We start from the raw sequence: 17,250 nt of genomic DNA on the forward strand, positions 1-17,250 counted from the left end.
CATTTTACTGTCACTTGTGGAATCGACCCTACATTTTTTTTTTTTACGTGGAGGTAGGCCGACTCTATGTGATAAACAATTGGCAACCAAACGGTGGTTCTTCCTCTACATTCGACGGATAATGTGTACTGGTATTTAATGTAATTTCTTAGCAATTTGTTTTGGTAATTTATTCAAAGCGATATATTATGAAATTAAATTAATCACTCAATAGGTTTTAACGTTAGATTGTTTCCTCGATATGGCCATGGTGGTCATCAGTGACTGGAGTGCCTCAAATGTTTACAATAATTACAATAGATGTTGTCAACTAAAAATTTTGAACGTCATAGCTAGCTAGACATTATTTTCAATTGAAAAAAAAAATTATAAAGCATAATCCTATAATCCTATGCTTAAAATGTATTTTCTTGTGGCCGCCTGACAGCAACCTGTAAATCTGGCGCGACAGTGAACGTGTTAATAAGTAAATGTTGTTCAAATTATGTCGTGTTTGAAGAAAAATTTCGGGATAAAAAGACGTAAAATTAAAAAAGTTGGTATTTAAATCGCTTGGTTGCCTCGACTCACGTTTCCTGCTTATCTTTTATTCGCTATCCTTGTCTACGTTCGGCAAACTACAAAGGCGCGCGCGAGGCTCGAAAACGTAGTCCCTGACTCCATGAGTGCCAGGTTTAGCTTCTTTGCGGTCTGACACTTGTGGAGAATATACTGTATTAGGAATAATAAATCCGAAATTACATCCACGTTTAAAACACATAACATCCATGTATGGTGTAGAACATCGAATCTTCCCGTATCAGTCTATACTCTCCATGTTTTCCCTCATACACTTCTATGACAGAGACAGGATGAAAACCTTCCGAACGGAGTAAGAAGTTTTCACAAAATTATCCCTCTGAAGTATATCTCAATAACAAGCTTTTGTTATTGTATCAAATATAATTGGCGTTATTTTCTCGAATGGGAGAGCAAGGATTTAAAACAGGATCGATCACGCGAAAACGGTTCCTTTATTCTCCATTTGGACGCGGCATTCAGAAGTGAAAGGTGAAATTTGTGAAAACTTCTCGTACCATAGACAATATCCTCTAGAATACCATAGAGTACATATTCACGATCAGAAACTGCGCTTCGATTTAGCGAGTTTCCTTACATCGATACTTCAGCGTTAACTATACTTCGTTGTACTTCACTCCTGCAAGAAACTACGATTGTATCACAGTGTTTGACGAGCTCACGTTAGCTAACGAGCACTGTAAAGTGTCTCGAGCATCGTGATATTACAGTAAACAGACTGTACGGTCGTGTACTAGAACCGTAAGACCTACGAAGCTTAAAGAAATAGACGGTTAAAATTGTAAACCATTCTTTTCTTTTTTTCTGCTTTTTCCAACATCCTTTCAGTTCGCATCCATTCAAAATTTTAGACTCCTCTCGATTCAGTCAGTCGTCACTCATCCAAAAGCTTTGTATTTCACAACACAGCCAAGAAACAGCAGAACGATCGTATCATCTCAACTCACACGCGTCGATCTCGCAGAAGACATTCAGAACTCGTAAGAACACCGGTCAAACACAGTAATAAAACTCAGGGTTGAGCGAACAGTCTCAATTTTCACGCGCGAGCAAATTGCCCCACGAGCGCCTCGATCATTCACGATCACACGTTCGATCCAAAACACAGACTTTCTTATTCACGCAAAAGGTGACCAAAAAGTAGACCCAAAGTCAACTTTCTTATTTCAAAAAACAGAAAAATAATCGCAGAGCAGAGAGATCTCTACGATCTTTCTCCTACTTTCATAAGTGATATCTATATTTCCAGTAATCGCGTAAAAAATTATATATGTACATATCTGAGAACGTACTAAAAGGAAATATAAAGAGCAGTCTTTCGAAAAAAACCAAGTCGAACTACTCTAACCCTGTCCATCCACTTCTTCCCGCCTTTTTCTTACCAGAGTTCATTTCGATTTCGTGCACAGTGATAATTCTAAGTGACGGGGGAGAAAAAGAAGGTAATGGTCGTGTAAATATGTACACGGTTGTATCTCTTCGAAACGCATACTCTCCCTCTCTCCAAAGGTTCTTTAAAACAGTTTCTCAATGTCCTATACTTCGCTACACAAGTCACCACTTGCCTGCCATTTAAATAACACATTGTAGGGGGATGCCCTTCGCCGAGACACGTACATTTACCATTCATGGTGTGCGTCACAGCTATAAATATTAATACTCGAATGAATAAACGGTGTATACGGTACAATTGTAGCTACACACATCTACCGTAACAGAGGCTGACGTTCTTGCTTCACTTTTTCCTCTCCTTTTTTATTCTCCTCCGATCGGATAGAAAAGCGATTGCCCGGACGTTTCAGCCGTGTAATTAGATGCGTTCAGATCGATTAAAATTGATGACAGCGATTAGGCTCGGGGAACTTTCCTGCGCATGCATGGTGGTTGATAGCTATGAAATAAAAGATCTAAATAAACGTGAAGGGACAGAAAAAGGATTGAAAAAAATGGAAAAATTTGTGCGCTTCGTCTAAAGGAATAACTTCGGGAATAATTCGAGACACTTACCTGTTGGGCCATAGAGGCTGCGATTGGATATGACAAAGTATTGACAAAATAAACGATACAGGAAGAAAAACGCAAAGTTTATTGAAACGAATTATAAAATTGCAACAGAAACTCGGAACAGCTTCTCGAGGGACACAAAAGCGGGTCGGTGAATATGGTGAGTCGCAGACTTCCTTGGGTGTATCGAGAAGGCAAACCGGAATGCGATTTAATTGACACTGAGAATTGATTGCCCACGCAATTTCCATCAGGTTACCATTGAATCGTTCTCTTTCTTTTTTCTTCTTTTCAGAAACGTTACCTACTTAAACTTAATCGACGCCGCTCGTTACACCGTTTACAAAGGCCTTATACTACGAATTAATTGAATTAATAACACATCGAAGGACCCTCTTCTCTACATATCGATATCACAAGCGGACACGTCGAAAAAATCAAAATTCGCCTTTGTTACGTATACAGTATACCAGTGACTCTCTTTTTTTTTTTTCTCTATACTCTCTACACATAGACAAGCGTAATTATTCGATTCGATACCGTTTGCTACAGTCGTTAATTCTACTAACTATGCTCGCAATATTAATAATAAGCGAATCAAGAACGGAACCGACCGTAGACCTCGAATTCTTTTATTCTAAGGGATCGAACGCGTTTCTCGAGCCTGTTCCACGGAGCGGGAAAAATGAAGAAGAAGAAAGTACAAGGAGAGAGAGAGAGAAGAAGAAGGATATAGATGGACGCGTTTCCGGTTCGGCGTGTTTCTCGATAGATTCGTTAACGTAAACGCTCGGTCTCGTAAATCAAATATTCCTCGTGGAATAATCGATATGTTAATTAGAACGCTCGATAACAGAAAATTATCCGTGGGATCGCGTCCATCCGTGGTCCGCCAAGGGGTAATTGTGCCCCGTGTACACGGGGAGGGATAAATAATGCTTCTTTTCCCGACTAATACAGCCTACATATCGAAGTACAACCCGAGAGCATTATACAGCCGTATCGATCGACACCAGTTTTGCTCGTTCTTTTCGTCACGGCGACACCGGACAACGTGTATTCACCACAGAGAGCCCGTTTCGTTTCGCGTGTCCATGCACGCTTGTCCGATGCAACGAGCCTCGTTGCTCTACCTAAGTGGCTATATACACCGCCACGGGTATACAGGTTTCCGAACGCGCATGCAAATCGGACCGCGACTTATCCAGGGGCGTAACAATCATAATCCCCCGATCGTGTTGCGTTACGTGTTTACGGTACCCTAATAAATCGACCATGTAGCCTTGGACGAATTCGATAGGAACGGTCTTATTTCGTCTCCTTAAAACTCTGGATCGGTTTCGCTTCGAACATTCCTTGAAATTCAGATACAGCGAAGATCGAAGAATCGACGAAATTACGCCCCTTATCGATAGGCAGACAAGTGCGTACATGAGTTTTTGTACTGGGTGCTGTATAAACGCATCATGCTCTCACGTGTAAAACGAACACCAGCCAATTACATATCTCGGACGACTAGGCTCGCGAAAAACTTCTCTCCTCTACTGTCCTAAGGTTTTTCTTTTTTCTCTGCTCAAGGTGAACGTTCGAAGGGAATTAAATAATCGTTGTTCCGTCCACGGGAGCAAGATAAGATACAGACGGCGAATATAAAGCTACGCGGGTAATTAGCTGATGTATCCTGTTAAATAAAATTACACGTAATAATACATAATCCTCTCTTTGTAACAGTCTTATTGTACTCGCCGCGGTTCCCCCGCCCCGAATGTTCCCCGGTCGCGTTTTCGCAATTCGAACTAAGGGAGAGAGAAACTACGAGCTTGCGTGTGCTTTTTTTCGTTTTCATTTCTGTTATTTTTTTAATCGAACACAAAACGGTTGGCGACCGTGAGGTGGGACGAACCTGCCTGCGATTAACGGGTGGGCTCGTTCTCGCGACCGATCCGAACTACTCGCGGCAACGGCAGCACGAGTACTTGTAGTACTTTATCCGGCACAAACCGTTCTTCACGACCAACGCGCAGTTCGGGTGCTTGTCCACGCACTCCGACGACGCCTCGTAAGCTTCTGAAAATATTCAACGATTCCTAGATTTATTCGTACGTCGTTACGTTGATTTTAACCCTTTGACTGCTAGCCGCGCGGTTCATAAAAGCATACATACCGGGTGTCCGAATTTTTTTGGATGAAACTTTGTTGGTGCATTCTGGGGGTGTAGATAAGAAGGAAATGTCGTATGCACATGGGTCGTTTGAAGCTTCGTTAGAAAGTTATGGCAAAAATAGGAGGGGAATAGAAACGGACTCGCGGTTGCTATGATGCGAAGTAGAAATAGATCAGCGATATTTACGTTTAGAGTGTTTATGCGAGCTGAGTTTAGTATCTAAAGTTGTTCCGAGGTATGCTAGCGCCATTCTTGTCTTGCATCATAGTAACCGCAAGTTCTTTAATCCCTTAATCTATGATTTTTTTTCTGATTATGCATCTGAGCGTTGTGTACTGTTTTAGTACTGTATCAGGTAAGAGAAGGTAATCTGTTCGAGATTAATTATAGGTAGTAATCCTCAGTGTTGCGAATTCAAACGAAAGATAGGATTTTTTCTTACTGTTTGAACTATTTTTCTCACATCTTCACTAGAATCTCTGCGACGAGTGTGACTCGTTGTTATAGGTTAAAGGGTTTGGCCACTGTCGAGCAGTACCGTGTAGTTCGCCTTTATTTCAATATTTCAGCGTGATATTAGTTGTAAAATACTAAGTTCCGGGATAATATTAGTGCATAAAAAAATGGTTTCTCGTCGTTTATAATTTATCGTTGTGTGATATCTGAAGGCAAGATTCCTATGTTCATACAAAATTCTTTCCTCATCCACACTCGTAGAATATACCGACAAAGTTTGCTCGGTAAAATCTGAAACACCCTGTGCGTAGCTAAACTTTTCCAAACTCTCGAGGGGTCTGTCCAGTCAAAGGGTTAACAGGAAATAAATCCCAACTCACTCTTGGGTGGTTTGCTCGGCGGAGGTGTGTCCTTTTTACACGTCTCCAGACTGCACTGCTGCTGATCGCTCGGTCTCGCAGCTTCCTCGCAGCTCGACGTGCCGACACCCTCGAGGATGCAACGAACCAGTCTGGTTTGCACACCGGTGCCGCACGTTACCGAGCACTGAAAAAACCGGCGCCGGTATTTACATCGATATTTATATCGGTATTTATACCGCGAGGAGTCGAAAAGTCACGCTGATCGTAAATCTACTCGTACGGCGATTTACCTTCGACCAGTCCGAGGTGAACCATGTCGGTGTGCATACGCTCGTTCTGCACACTTGCTCGTTCGCTGGCCTCGAGTCGTTGCAGTTGCTCCCAGGCAACACGACGAATTCGTTCCCCGTCCTTGCCACGCAAAGGACTTCTCGATACTGGACACCCAATCCGCACGACACGGAACACTGCAACCATATTTGTCCAGCTTGTTCAACCGAGCCGATAAGAGGAGGGGCTCTTTGCGGCGTCGTTTTATGGTTAACGCATTGCTAACTGATCGAGCATTACTCCGAGAAATGTTTATTTTCTAGAATGTCGAGAATTTTTCTGGGAATCTGGTACACTTGCATTGTCGGCTAAAAGTTTATCAAGTTATCGACTTGCACCGATATTGAATCTATTCAAATTTTTCACGGACCCAAAGTTGATGCTGCGAAGATGAACACTTGCACTATCGGCTAAAAGTTTATTAAGTTATCAATTTACCAATTATCGACTTGCACCGATATTGAATCTACTAAAATTTTTCTGGGAACTTTGCATTATCGGGTAAAAGTTGATCAGTTTACCAATTATCCACTCACACAAATATTGACTTAGAATTGATGTTGTGGAGATCAATAAGATAAGAAATTCGTTAAAAAGTTCTTAAGTTTGTGATTCGAAACTTTTGCCCACTAGCGTACATTCGACCTCAATTTCTCCAGTCAGCAATGTGTCAAAAAATTCGACCAGCAGCCACGATTATCAGTTACTAACGAATGACCAAGGACCGGTGAACCATTTCGCGCTATCGCAGCTCTTCTCCCTTCCGAAGCACAGCCTCTCCGTTTCCGGTCTCTCTTTGGGATTACAAAATAGCTCGCTACCATCGGCGCAAGCCACTTGCCTAGTCTCCATTCCTGCACCACATTCCGCCGAACACTGAACGAAACACAAAAGAGAAAAACAATATTCTCAACGAATTCACTCTTCTTCCTTCTCTAACTCTCCTCTAATTAATCTCACCTTGGACGACCATTCCGAGTAGAGCCAAGGCGCTCTTTGCTCCGCGCTATTACGCTCGCAAGGAGCGGACTCGCATATCTTCTGAGCTTCGGGCTTGTTGTACACCGAACAGGCCTTCCCCGGTGTGATGCAAGTGACTGTTCGATTTCGAACTCCCTTTCCACACGTCGTGGAGCACTGTAACGAGAAAAACGTGCAACATCCGCAAACACGGAGTGTCATTCAATCAGAAATATCACACTTCGGTCTATTAATTTAAAGGAAAAAAGCCTCGAGGGTACTCTATGCCTATCTGCGTTAAAAAAAAAAAAGAGAGAGAGAAAATGGGTTACACTTACAGAGCCCCAAGGGCCGACGTCCCATCTGGGTGTGTCGTGTTGCGAGTGCATATGCCTTAATTCCGGGCTGTTCGTGCAGGCTGGTTTCGTACAAGCCTCCACGGTTTTCAAATCAGGCGGTTGGATGCACGCACCAGCTGCAACGCGCATTGTCAGGTTCGCATTCAACTCCTGTACGCACTCTAATTTCCGTGTTCTGGTCCCGGTGCCGCAGGACACCGAACACTCGTCCCACGCTTCGGCCCTCCACCTAAAATTGCATTTCAATCGTCCAAAAGTTCCTGTACAGCTGCGTTCTCTCGTTGAATTTGAAAGAAGACGAATTACCTAGGCGGGCAAGGATTGTCGTTGCAGCGTAACGGAGGAAGTTGCTGAGGCTTTCCCACGTTGCGACATCGTTTGTCGTTCACGATCATCTGGTTCACCTCGCGGACGCACTTGAAGATCGCCGTCTTAATCCCTAGAACCGGAAACGAGAAGCTATTTTACGTGCATCGGATTCTTCCGAAGAGACGTACTCCCGCTTTGCCGATAGCGTAATTAAATAGGAGAATCCGCTGGTGCTGGAGATAAACTCGAAACGGTTACACGGTACTCGCGGCCAATTATCGTGGTTGTCAGGCACGGAAATTAAGAAAGGACCCGTGACGGCTGCGAGACGTTATCTCGGCGCCGCCCGTATGAGCTGTCAGTCTAAATGAAAAAAATCACGACGGTGGTGTTCGCGAAGGGGGCACGATATACACACGTCAAAGTGGAGGAGAATACGTCGGGCAGACAGCTAGAAAAATAATAACGCGGATGTGGGGCTTCCTGCTAATAAATTTGGTGAATTGGAGGGAACTTCCGCGATGAACGAACAGAGAGCCAAATCGAGCGTTGTAATCACTACGACGATAATACCGAAACGAACGGGTTGCTTCGCTCACTTCCCACGCGCCTCTCGATTACGGGACGCCTGAGCTTTAATTGTCTACACGCTGTTTTTTTTCCTAATTGCCCGTTTAATTACCGTGTCCGAAAAACGGGGTCCGTCGAGACGTTCACATAGATTGCAATCGTGTGGGAAGCGTTTGAAAGGCTTGAAAAACGGGCGAAATTGCTTGAAATTCGTGTCGAAAAGAAACGGTGTAAAAAAGACGAGATATCGTTACCTCCTCCGCATTCCTTGGAGCAAGGAGTCAATCCAACCTTCCACGAGAATCGTAGACGTTTCTTCTTTTTGCCCTTCGACTTTGGCTGGTCGCCGGCCATCACCCTGTTCGGCGAGTGCTTCATCTCTTCCTTCCGTCCTCTGTCACGGGTCCCGGTACGATCTTGATTGTGGGTCGTCAATGATAAATCGGTCCTCTGATTCGATCTGAAAGAGCAAAACTCTGTTCGAAGGCTGATCTTATTCTTCTTCGACGCGCTAATCATTGTGTACCCAACTTTCCGAACGATTAATCTCGATTATTCGAAGAAATACTAGCATACACGATTCGTATATATTTACATTCTGGTCGTGGGAATGGTCAAAGCGACTCTGGCATCCGAATCGGGTATCTCGTTGCCACGATCAATGGATCCTGCGAAGAGAAGAGAAAGCGTCAAATTCTCTTTTGTTCCACTTCCACTTTGCATATGAATCACGAGGCGTTAAGAAAGGATCGTTACGTAAAGGGACGCGAAAAATACACCAAGACAATCTGTCGAAGGTTTGAAAAATGCCCTCGATTAAGTGGCGCGGAGGTTGTTAAAGTGTTACCTGTCACGAAAAGCGGCGGTGCTATCAACGGCCTTCCACCGGCCACTTCCTTTAACGGCATCATGTATTTGTAAAGCACTCCTGGGTTCATTTCCTGCGCCAGAATCTGAAGAAGCGATTTAAAAGAGAGAAAAAACTGCTACAGTATATATATATATATGTACCTTAACACCGATTTATATGACCCGGTTGGTTAGAGCACAATGCCAGGTTAAGAAATGGATCCTCTTAAAAAAGATTCGATCGAATAAATCGGTAGAAGCGAGGAGGATATCAGAGGCGTCTTTATGGGCGTACCTCTAAATGCAAAGAATCGTTCAGTGGCCCAGTCGCCAAGATACACTCCATGCGGTTTCTGTCACCCCTCTGGTATGTTAATGTCGTGCCAGCCGCTTTATAAGTGCCGCTTGAACTGTACGCCAGTGGTCCATTCAGGATGTAACTACCGTTGCTGTCTCTCAACGCTGACGGATCAAGATTTGTTCGTTAGAAAACCGAGGAGGGGAAAAATAGAGGAAAGAGAAGAACCAGTTTGCAGAATTTTCCTTCTAACTGATCATTTTTCCACGAGATACCTAAGAAGTTACTACTGAAACGTAGTTCGGAGATGTTGAGAGACATGGCTCCTTTCGGTACAGTGGTCACAGGTTGATGACCCCTTGGCAGGATTGGTTCCATAAAAATCCCCTCGTACAGTCGACAACCTTTACCCTGACCACCGCAGACACCACAAGCGTCCATCGTGACGCCAGAACCTACCACACCGTCGCAGCCTACCGGCTGAAAAGAAACAGAGAAGGAGGGGAAAAAAGGTATAGCAAGAGTCGTGTAAAATTTCCACGATTACCGCGACAATGGAGATCAATGGGTTGAATGCGATACGAAAAGCAGCGTGAAACGATATACGAACGAACAACGGTGGAGAAACGATAAACACACGCGCGTGAAACAATGGTCGAATAAAAAAGGAAAAGAAAAGAGAACAAAAGGGACACGGTTAACTAGAGTCGCGTTGCCGATCGAATCGCGTGGGTTTGCAATTATAAACATCGAAACGGAGGTTAAAAAATAGAGGAGCATTCGCGAGGGGCCAATTTGTGATCGATGGTATCGCGATCAATTTCCGCCAGGCGATACTTTTCGCTTGTTCATCGTACCTTGCATTGTCCGGCGACACAGAGCCACTGGTCTGTGCGTTCCATAGAAATTCCGGTGTTATGTCCACGAAGATTCGGCGCGTCGCAGGGTGTGCCATCCATTACTGCCGGTTCAAGCGTTGCGTAAAAACGCTCGCCGACGGCACGGCAATTGAGCGCGCAAGAGTTCGGCACTGGCCAACACACACAGTAATTGCGGTTAAGGAACACAGAAGCCCCGTTATTTTAGAGGGGAGCGATTTGATTAAAGCAGGGGAAAAAAGGGTGTTTTATTCGCGAACGAATTTGGAGGAAATTGTCAAAGAGAACGTGGTACAGGAAATTAGATGGACAAGTGTACAGGGTGATTCTTGTAAAGTGGACGATAAGAGGAGCAGTAAGAGGAATGTAATTAGGTGCTGTGCAGGGACGAGAAGATGGCTAATAGGACGGTAGAGAGACTAGATTGGTACTTTGTCTGATCTCGTTTCTCTCCTGAATTCATCACATTTAGATTCTTGATGGCAAACTCTGATATAGTAGGATTTTCGTGTCTGCAGGTGATACGTTCGAAATTTATTGGATCTCTCTGTTTTTCCGACTTGTAGCTGTGACCATTTAGGCCAATGACAGAAACATATTGTGTAAGAGAAGGTGTGTCTATGCCTAAATTCCTTCTGCTAGCCAACTTCACATCTCTGCACAATACATCACTTCTCCTCACCTATGCCGAAAGTTTCGAAAGACCGGTCTATTTGAATCACCCATTAGAATGTGAAATATAGAACAAAGTTCGAAGGTGATTCGAAGTGAACACACTTTCGAAGCGTGCCGAGGCAATTACAACGGGCGCTTAAACGGCGAGCCACCGACAAAATGGCGAGACGAAGGCTGAGAGTGGCTTTAGCTTACCATCCAGAAACGGGACCCAATCGTAGCTCTCGCCCTTGTAGTTTCTTCCGTTGTACTTGGCACATTGTTCGGCCCGCAAATCCTCCGGGAAGTTCGGACATTTCTGTTACGAGCAACGGCTTAATTAAACTCCGGGTAATTAAGGATCGATCGCTGGGAAAGCTGTTACGCGCTACGAACTCGGTTCCCACTTCGAGAGACCTTCGCGAAGTCGATTAAGACGCGCTTGTTCCGAGCTACTCTTGTACTTACTCGGCGTTCTAATAAACGAGCACTTGAAATTTATGAAAATTTTCACGGTACTCTCGCGAGAGATTCCGGAGAGAGGGGGAGAGAAGTTTCTTTTAATTTCTCCGTGAATTACACGCTTTCGTAATGAATTTCGGGCGGGCTTGAAAGAGGAACCGCGCGAGTACACAAGGCCGTGCACGGTGAAACGGGAATACCAACGCGTACGAAGAGGAAAAGAGAGAGAGAGAGAGAAGCGTTACCCTGGTAATTTCCGGGTGGAAGATTAATTACCGGCCAGTAAAACCGTGAATAGTCTCGCGTGTTTGTAAACCAGCGTTTCCGAGGCAAATCTAGCCGCGTGGCGCCACGAACCGGCGGAAAAAAGGAAAAGAATGGTTAACATGCAAATTTTTTAATTGCAACGCCACGTTTGCGCGCTGAAATTAACCGGCAAGCGTTCATTCGGGAACAACAAGCCGCGTAAATGCTTCCCTGCATGGAAACAAGATCCTCGCTGCAATTAAGTATTACACTCGTTGACAAAAATAAATAACAGCAACCGGAGTGTTTTTTATTTTTTGTCTTTTTTCAATTTAAACCGATTCGCATACACCAGCGCTGATGTATGAGAAATTCTACTTTTAGACGTGATAAAAAATAACGGTTCAATTACCAGCAATTATTGAACGTTACGAGACTGCTTTGGAAGTGAAACCGGAAGTGGTATCGGTTTCAAGTGTGTCTTTACATCTACGAAGGCCTAATTACCGTTGGCTAGGAGCTTGGACAAGAGCGCAAAGCCGTCTATTACCGGCGAATCTTTAACTCCGCAGGTGGTGATTATTCTTATGAATTTTAAACAACACCGAGAACCGAGGCTGTATAAATTGCCGTCGTGCGGATCCTTAATTGGCCGCTGCGATGATTTGTTCGCGACTCGTGACGTACCGTCGAAAAAGAAACCCTTCGGCGATCTCGTCGATATGCGCCTACCTACGACCCCATGATAGATGCATCTACTCACGTAAATGCTCGCTCGAACGATCCTCCTAACGATCTGTCCGCGTCTGCCGCGAAATTCGAGTGGCGACAGTGAGGGAAACAGGTGCTCTTTACCGTCATTATATATGCACGGTGTTAACACTTTGACTGCCACTCACAAACGTAATTGCCTCGCAGTTTATATTTCTTAACACGTTCCGTGACACGGGAGAATTACAAATTTTATCGGAAATTTGAAAGGAAATTCAAATGTTCGGCTATTGAGAAATATCGATACGGTTGAATCTTCGATACTTTAACCCTTTCGCTGCGGCAGAATTTAGAGCGCAATGCAGACGATAGATCTTTTGGCCGCATAGTTTTAAAATTTCTCTTATTAAATTAACATGGAAGTGTGCAAAGGATTAAATTAGGATAGAAATACGTTAAAAGGCGCCAGAAACACGGTGCAAGCAAATTTTCAAACGTCTACAGGCGCCAAGAGCAACGAAAGGGTTAATCTTCCTCTGCACACATTTTACCCGAAAATTGAGTGAAGAAATATCATTTTTTGTTTGACGAAAGTGCGAGCAGACCTCCGCACTGTTACATAAAATCAGGTTTCGCGAGGCTCGCGGTTAAAATTAGTCGAACAATCAAAGTGTTTAAGGCGTGAATCTACGCGTAGCATTTCCAGCTGTCTCACCAAGTGTCTTTAATAGCGGTGAGAAAAATCTACCACGCACGATTCATTGAAATACAAATGTTAATTTATCACGCGGGCAGACAGGACGCAAAGGCGTAAACATCGATTCGCGGTACGTGTCGCGTTGATTTACCTGCGTGTTGCACGTGTGGTATCGCTTGTACGTGCCGATGCAAATGGGCCGCGAGCTGCTTGTGCTGTTCTCCGAGATAATGCTCCGCTTCCTTAACAGTCTCCTGGAACAAATCGGTCGCATTATTCCTGCCTATCGGACGTCGATACATCCTCCACCCTTCCGTCCGCGATTTTCGCGCTCGTTAACCGCGTATCAAGTAGTTTATCCCTGTAATGGTCAGCCCGACAGAAACACCGACGACTATTACTACTAGCTCTCCTCTCTGTCTACTATTCCACGCTTATCGTCCAACTTTTACCAACGAATTTGTCTTTTATTTTACACGTGCGTTATTTGCAGACTACTACACGCGACTCCGAACGTTTTTAATTGTTATTGATAATTGGCTGAAGTAGGTGGGTCACTTTTGACCCGTTCTTAAACGTGTTCCTGGTACTTTTGAAGTGTGAACGTGAATAAATAATAATATCCCACTACCTGAGACATTTTTTAAGTGGAATGAAAGATTGTTAATTGAACCACTCAGAAGATAACACTCCACAAATAACACAAATTTAATAAATATTACTTTATGGAGTTTGTCACGTTGGCTTCTCAATGGCTGCATTGTCACTTTCCCAATAGTCAATGTCTTCGGACCTAGCCCGGGCAAAATTGACTCACGTTTGCGCGATAAAAATTAAGATCTCACAGAGTTCGTTCTCCAACGCGAACAGTTTGACCCGGGTCACAAATGACCCAGCTCCACTTCTCGCCTCTCTGTCCGACCTTTCCGCCGTCCTACCGTCGAACAATTCAGATAACGAGTGAAATATGCGATTATTAGTTAAGAAAGCGCTAGAGGCAGAAATTGCACGGTTTATCACCTGTCTGGAAGGTGTGCATACAAAAATTCATAACGGTACCGCGGGTCTTAAACTATTTTATCGCCGGGCAAGATACCCGCGGTCCCGCCGATAAATTCCGCCGCGAAGTCACGTAATCGCGCAGGTAGCGTTACAAAGGTGTAAATGTCAGCGACGATAACACGTTTCGGGGCCGACTGGTCGGCGTGCCAGCGTGTAATCTTCTTCTGCTACCGATCCGCAATTTGCCCGACACTCGCTCGTATACGGCAGGTGGTACGAACGTGTCCAAGCCTCGCGATCACTCACTCGACAGGGATCCATGGATCCCACAGGCCAGAGTTCTCGCGGAAGGAAGCTGCAACCGTGAATTTGTCCACGAATTTTCTCACTTTTCGCTGGCCTTAACGGGTGATAGGTAGATGGTTCTTTCCGACGTTTCGCGAAATCGTGAATCTTTTGCTCACGATCTTCCCGCGCGTAGAACGTTAACGGTATTAGGGAAGTTGGTGATTATAGAAGGAACCGAGGTTGCGTTCAGCGAATTCGTGTTTTAAGATGATTATAGGTTGGCCGCTAAATTCGCGATTTTACGTTCTGTCGATTCTCTTTTTAATCGTGATAAACTTATGACTGGGAGCTGGTTGAAAATAGTTGGAGCATTGAGACGAAACTCTACAAGGTTTTGCAGGGGAAATTTTAGAGGGAATTATTGATTCGTATGGTACCTTAAGCCACAATTGTTGTGCAATTTTAGTAGCTTTCTGATAACAAAATTCTAAATTTGAAGCAAACACGGATAGAAAATATGCAAAATAACAACGATCTGGTCGGATAGTAAAATCTTTTACCGGGAAGATCGGATTAATTTATTTAAAAAAATGAGTACCACGAACTCGGTTGCATAAAAAGAAATTCTATCCTACACGGTCCATTTAACAATACATTTTACTTACTGATGCGGTACGCATTCTCTTGATTGAGACTGAATCCCCGTGCCGCAGGTCCTCGAACACTCGCTCCAGGAGCTCCACGGGCCCCAAGTCCCCCTGATACGATTGTCCCGACCAAGAGAGAATTGAGTCTTCTCCCGTAGCATATGATACACCTGAGAAAAAAATCGAAACAATTCTCTCTCACGTCTGTATCACACACATCGAACCGTTCCTTACTTCCTTCCTTCTTTTTTCTTCTTCTTTTAGTTGGATACATGCAACGATTCATTCGGCTGGCTTCGAATAACGCGTCAAAAGGTTTTGACGTGGGGTCCTCATTATGCACACCAAGTCATTATTCATCGTAGCATGCGTGGGGAATTCGAGACGTTATGTAATCTGGCGCGAGCCGCGACATAATTAATTTTATTAGAAGCTCCTTCGGCTCGGTCGGATTAATCAATCAAAGGGTGGCGAACGAAATTGCCTCAGCCGATGATAATCAAACGGCTGGTCCTTGCGTTATAATCCAGCCGCGTTAATTACGACAGGCAGATAGGGGAGAGAGAGAAGCTACACCAGCTGAACAACGCCGGATACAAATTGTTTGTTCAATAATTACTATCGGTACTTCCGCGATTGAGATTGTAATTAGACCGGTCGCGAAACCGTAATTAATTGAAAGACGGATCTTCGTGGCGCCGTCGATATTGCGATACCAGAGATGAATTTTCACCATCTGTATCGATTGTAAGATAACATCTGGAGAAAAAATCTAATTCGCGTTAAAAGAAATAGCGAAGCTGTGTATCGCGAAGTAAATCACCGTGCAAACACAAATTTTTGAAAGGTGCGTGGTCAGTTCTAATAACGCGTTCGGAATTACAGAACCTATGGTTTCAGTGAATCACGATTAGTTTTAGCATCGGTGAATTCGAAATTCGAGCGGCTTTCAGAAAGTCGTTAACCCGCTGAAACGGAGTAATACTTCCTTGATGGCTGACATTAACTCCGGCACGTTAATCGCGGTTGCGCGCATGAACTTCGGTATATATGCACACGTGTGTGTGTGTGTGCGTGTGTGCGGAGTGAAGGAAACGCGAAAATACTCGAGGGACCAGAGGGGGAAGAGGATGGATACACATGGCTCTTCTCTCGGTCGGCATCGCGCAACGGGCTGAATAATGGAGCCGCGTTTCAAGATTCTTTCCACGATGAACGATCTTAATCTCATTGTCCCGGGAGCCTCTCAAAGGGATTCTTACGGGCGTAACGAACGTCTTTGCGACGGATAAGAGGCTCGTATTACGCGAACGTTTTGCCAGAGGAGAATTATAGATCGCCGCCGCGCCCCTTTCGGCCTCGGATCAATTTTTCTTGCGTTATTCCGAACACATTACTCGGTCAGGGATCATCTTCGAATTATTTCGTCAACTGGACGAGACTCGATAAATTGCCAATTTTCTGTCGTATTACTCTCAATAAATAATATTTCATTTTCCTGCGTTCTTAGATCTTTCTTCGGGAGATTCATCCGAGTTGTAGTATCTACCAATTTTCTGTCGCATTAATCGCAATAAATTATATCCGATTTTCCTAGATACCTAAATCTTTTCTGCGGAGATCTGTTCAAATTGCACCGATCCATCCAAGTTGTACTGATTTCTCCACACGTTACCAATTTCCTCTCGCATTATTCACCATAAATGTCTAATTTTCCTCGATACCTAAATCTTTTCTGTGGAGATCTGTTTCTAAAAATCTCCCAAAACCGTCGATTAGCCGAGCAAACGCGCGAAGAGAGAAAAGTGGAGGGAGCACCTCTCTCGTAGTGGTACCGTAGCTAGAAAGCTACGAAGAGCGCTTGTTAGCGGAGACCGATTGAAATTGGCCGGTCGGCCAATCATTACGATTAACTGGAACTGATCGTTCGAAGTATGTAAGTTTAATCGACGATAAGCGCCGTTATCCCCGGTTGCTCCGGGTTCAACAGGTTGCCACCAAATTGTCGACATTCTGGTGCCGGTTAACTAGACCGATTGCAAATTACAAACTACACGATCAAAACCTCTGTACGTGTACTTATGGACGTGTGCGCATACGTGTTCCTCCATCACGGTTTCAAATTAAGCGGTAACCTCGAAGAACAATTATGCACGCGTTGCTCGTTAAAGCGATCTCTGGAAAACGTAGTACGGGCTAACGTTTTACCAAGCTCTCGGTTTAAAGTTTCCACTCGAGGCCGACCGGCGAGGTTTGCAATATTTTCCAAAACAAACGATCCATTTAAGCGTGATACGATGGCTGATGGGCAACAGCGGCGCAGCACGAGTATGTAAGAGGGACCAAGCACGATGGTTGTTGGGACACCGGCGCGTGGTGTTTGCGTATTTTTGCTCGTTGATCGTTTCGCGGCGTCCTTGAGAAC

At 44.4% G+C, this 17,250-nt stretch overlaps 1 protein-coding gene across 1 annotated transcript in view; it reads right to left on the reverse strand.

Moving 5' to 3' along the window:
- Positions 1-4,195: 4,195 nt before the first annotated feature.
- Positions 4,196-17,250, reverse strand: part of LOC108580006 (thrombospondin type-1 domain-containing protein 4-like) — a 13,622-nt gene continuing 567 nt past the window's right edge. Inside the window, exons 2-17 of the mRNA XM_017943657.1 lie at positions 14,844-14,995; positions 13,040-13,142; positions 10,989-11,091; positions 10,098-10,270; positions 9,516-9,720; positions 9,238-9,404; positions 8,941-9,046; positions 8,689-8,761; positions 8,348-8,553; positions 7,521-7,653; positions 7,194-7,443; positions 6,856-7,032; positions 6,607-6,771; positions 5,856-6,032; positions 5,584-5,749; positions 4,196-4,650 (exon numbers count right to left, since the gene is read on the reverse strand). Of these exons, the coding sequence (XP_017799146.1) occupies positions 4,532-4,650; positions 5,584-5,749; positions 5,856-6,032; positions 6,607-6,771; positions 6,856-7,032; positions 7,194-7,443; positions 7,521-7,653; positions 8,348-8,553; positions 8,689-8,761; positions 8,941-9,046; positions 9,238-9,404; positions 9,516-9,720; positions 10,098-10,270; positions 10,989-11,091; positions 13,040-13,142; positions 14,844-14,995 (2,475 nt within the window). The 3' untranslated portion in view covers positions 4,196-4,531. The remainder of the gene's footprint in view (positions 4,651-5,583; positions 5,750-5,855; positions 6,033-6,606; positions 6,772-6,855; positions 7,033-7,193; positions 7,444-7,520; positions 7,654-8,347; positions 8,554-8,688; positions 8,762-8,940; positions 9,047-9,237; positions 9,405-9,515; positions 9,721-10,097; positions 10,271-10,988; positions 11,092-13,039; positions 13,143-14,843; positions 14,996-17,250) is intronic.

The sequence above is a fragment of the Habropoda laboriosa genome, unplaced genomic scaffold (genome assembly GCF_001263275.1).
Source record: "Habropoda laboriosa isolate 0110345459 unplaced genomic scaffold, ASM126327v1 scaffold2, whole genome shotgun sequence".
NCBI classification, from domain to species: Eukaryota; Metazoa; Arthropoda; class Insecta; order Hymenoptera; family Apidae; genus Habropoda; species Habropoda laboriosa.